General features: G+C 38.2%; 1 protein-coding gene across 3 annotated transcripts in view; it reads right to left on the bottom strand.

The window, feature by feature from the left end:
* Positions 1-2,500, bottom strand: part of LOC138033557 (histamine H2 receptor-like) — a 37,005-nt gene that overhangs the window by 11,549 nt on the left and 22,956 nt on the right. For all 3 annotated transcript variants that reach the window (XM_068881336.1, XM_068881335.1, XM_068881334.1), the window contains one exon: positions 1-1,709. This exon is cut by the window's left edge. In XM_068881336.1, the coding sequence (XP_068737437.1) occupies positions 728-1,627 (900 nt within the window). In that variant the 5' untranslated portion in view covers positions 1,628-1,709 and the 3' untranslated portion in view covers positions 1-727. The remainder of the gene's footprint in view (positions 1,710-2,500) is intronic.

The raw sequence follows: 2,500 nt of genomic DNA, 5'->3' as shown, positions 1-2,500 counted from the left end.
TTGTTTTCGGGAGCCTGAACTTACTACCTTTTCGTCTAGCTTCGGTGCACCAACGATACTTCAAATCAACAACGTTAACAGATATAAATGATACACGTAAAGTACCAACTCTCTGAAGAAACCACCTGACAGCCTACAGACACCTGGCCGAGCGTCTAATCGCACAGAGATTCATGAAAAGTAACTAACTACAAACTTTATTGACGAGTTTTGACAATTTTGGAAATTACGCCAACAGCATTATTTTGTAATGTGTGTTCTCAAGTGTCATTGCCCGAATCATGAGCTTTTTGCCCGAAAAATTACCTAATTCCCGCAACTGGGGGGCCTGTAACCCCCCCTTGGTCCCCCCCCCCCCTTCCCAGCTCGTACGCTTATCAACAAAGACAAGTAGAAAATGCCCTGACGCTTCATAACTTATTATGACTGAGGGAAGTGATGACTAAAAACACGAAAACTAGCTATACGTTAAAAAATTACGACATAGATTTAAGTCACCTACTATTAATATATAACACTAAAAATTAAGATAATAAGCATCTGTTGTCTTGTTAACTTTCCTGAATGCTATATTCATCCATCTATTTAAGGTCAAACTTTCTTACGAAGATAATAATTTCTTTTCCTTGTTACAATTTATGCACATGAACTTAAAACTGCTGTTAATATCATAAAATTTCAAAATAGCAAAGCCAAGTCGAAAAATGCAATGGCGCTTCATAATGTTTTACAAGTCACGAAGAGGTAAATCTACAACTCGCCTTTCACGGTTACGAAGTGTAGATTTTTTGCGAAAGAGTGCAGCTAAAGTAGATCTGTATTCTGGCATGCGGATAGCGTATAATATAGGATTGACAAGAGAGTTTGCATAAGCTAAAACATGAAGTGCAAAATAAAGATTTGCAGCCACTGGAAAGGGCATTTTAACCCTAGCAAGGAGAAAAATGAAAGTATTAGCAGGCAGCAACACCAAAAGAGATGCAACAGTCACAATCAACAATGTCACGGTCAGTTTTCTTTCTCTACTGGCTGCACCATGGTGTTGAGGATGCGCTCCAAAACGGACTTTAATAACAATGGATGAGTAAGATACACAAATGATCAAAAGTACAAACAAGCTAAATGCACTCTTGAAGTAAAGATCAACTACTCCCTCAGGATATTTAAAATTTAAGGAAGTACTTAATGCTGTACTAACCCAAATAAAGACAATTAATAGGCCATACACCCGTTTTTTTAGCACGCGATGCTTGAAAGGCCGAAATGTCGCATATGCCCGTTCTAAAGCAATAATGGTAATGTTTAGTAAAGACATACCAGGAAAAACAGCAGGTAGTCTTGTCTCTATATAATCTTTCAAATGCCCATTTAGATGCCCCCTCCAAACATTACAGAATACTCCAAGCCAATAGAACAGAAAAAACACAGCAACTCCTCCAACCAAAATGTCTATAACTGCCAAATTTATCACCAGGTACGTACTGCGCTTGCGGAGATTACGGTTTCTTGTAAAAACAATTATCGTACAGAGGTTGAGTGCTACTATGGCAACAGACTCGGCCAAGCCTACAGTTATCCAGGTTATCCACTCGGGTGGAGTCCAGGTTATCCACTCGGGTGGATTCATCTCAGAGCTCTGTCTTTTTCTTGTTGATGTTAGAAGTAATTACTCGTCTCAGTGACTTTGTTTTATCAGGTTCTTTTACTAACTGTAGAAGACACAAAATGAACAGGAATTCAATGCTTACATCAATGTGCAGGAAGTCATTTTGGCTTTTGAGGTATTGTAAAACAGTTTTCTATATGTCTCTTGTTGTTTTTGATATGGCTGTTTTTACATGTTTCCAGCAATTGGTGTGACCCCCAAAACTTAAGAAAGTTAATGCAAAAAAGCTTGCAGGACTTATTACAAGTCCAAAAATATTTCCTTCGAGGTCCATGACACGGGACGATGACGGGCATGATGACGTAACATAGCATAAAATGACGTCATCATTTCTAAAGAGCCACGTTCTTAGTCCGTCATCAAGGCTTTCATGGTCTTTATGAAAGGTTAGGAATTAGGAGGAAAATAGTCAAAATCGACCAAATAGGCAAAAATTGCTATAAAAATACCAAGATCCTTTACCGATGACTCGTTGTACCAAAAATTGTTACCAGTCAATTTTATGGAATGGCCACCAAATCTGGAGTTTGATTTTGATGCTTTTAAAGTTTCAAATTTGGTGTGGGCCCCAAAAGGTCTCCCTCTATCTGAATAGGGGAGTATCGGACTTCAGCGCAAAGAAAAAAATGCAAGTACAATAGTTTGAACAAGGCCACTGCCAGACAAAAATTGTAACTGAGGCTGTATGAGGAAAGCAAAATATTTATTCATTTCATTTTTTAATGAAGAGCTTCTTACATCGAGCCTAATTAAGGTTAAGGAAAAAACATTTTACTCACTTAAATCAACAATCGGGTGTTCGAAAGTCGTTTGACGATTCTGATAGGGTGAGAA

This window comes from Montipora capricornis, chromosome 14, assembly GCF_036669925.1.
Source record: "Montipora capricornis isolate CH-2021 chromosome 14, ASM3666992v2, whole genome shotgun sequence".
Classification (NCBI taxonomy): domain Eukaryota; kingdom Metazoa; phylum Cnidaria; class Anthozoa; order Scleractinia; family Acroporidae; genus Montipora; species Montipora capricornis.
Note: the sequence above shows the minus strand (reverse complement) of the source record. Positions and strands in the feature narration are given on the sequence as shown.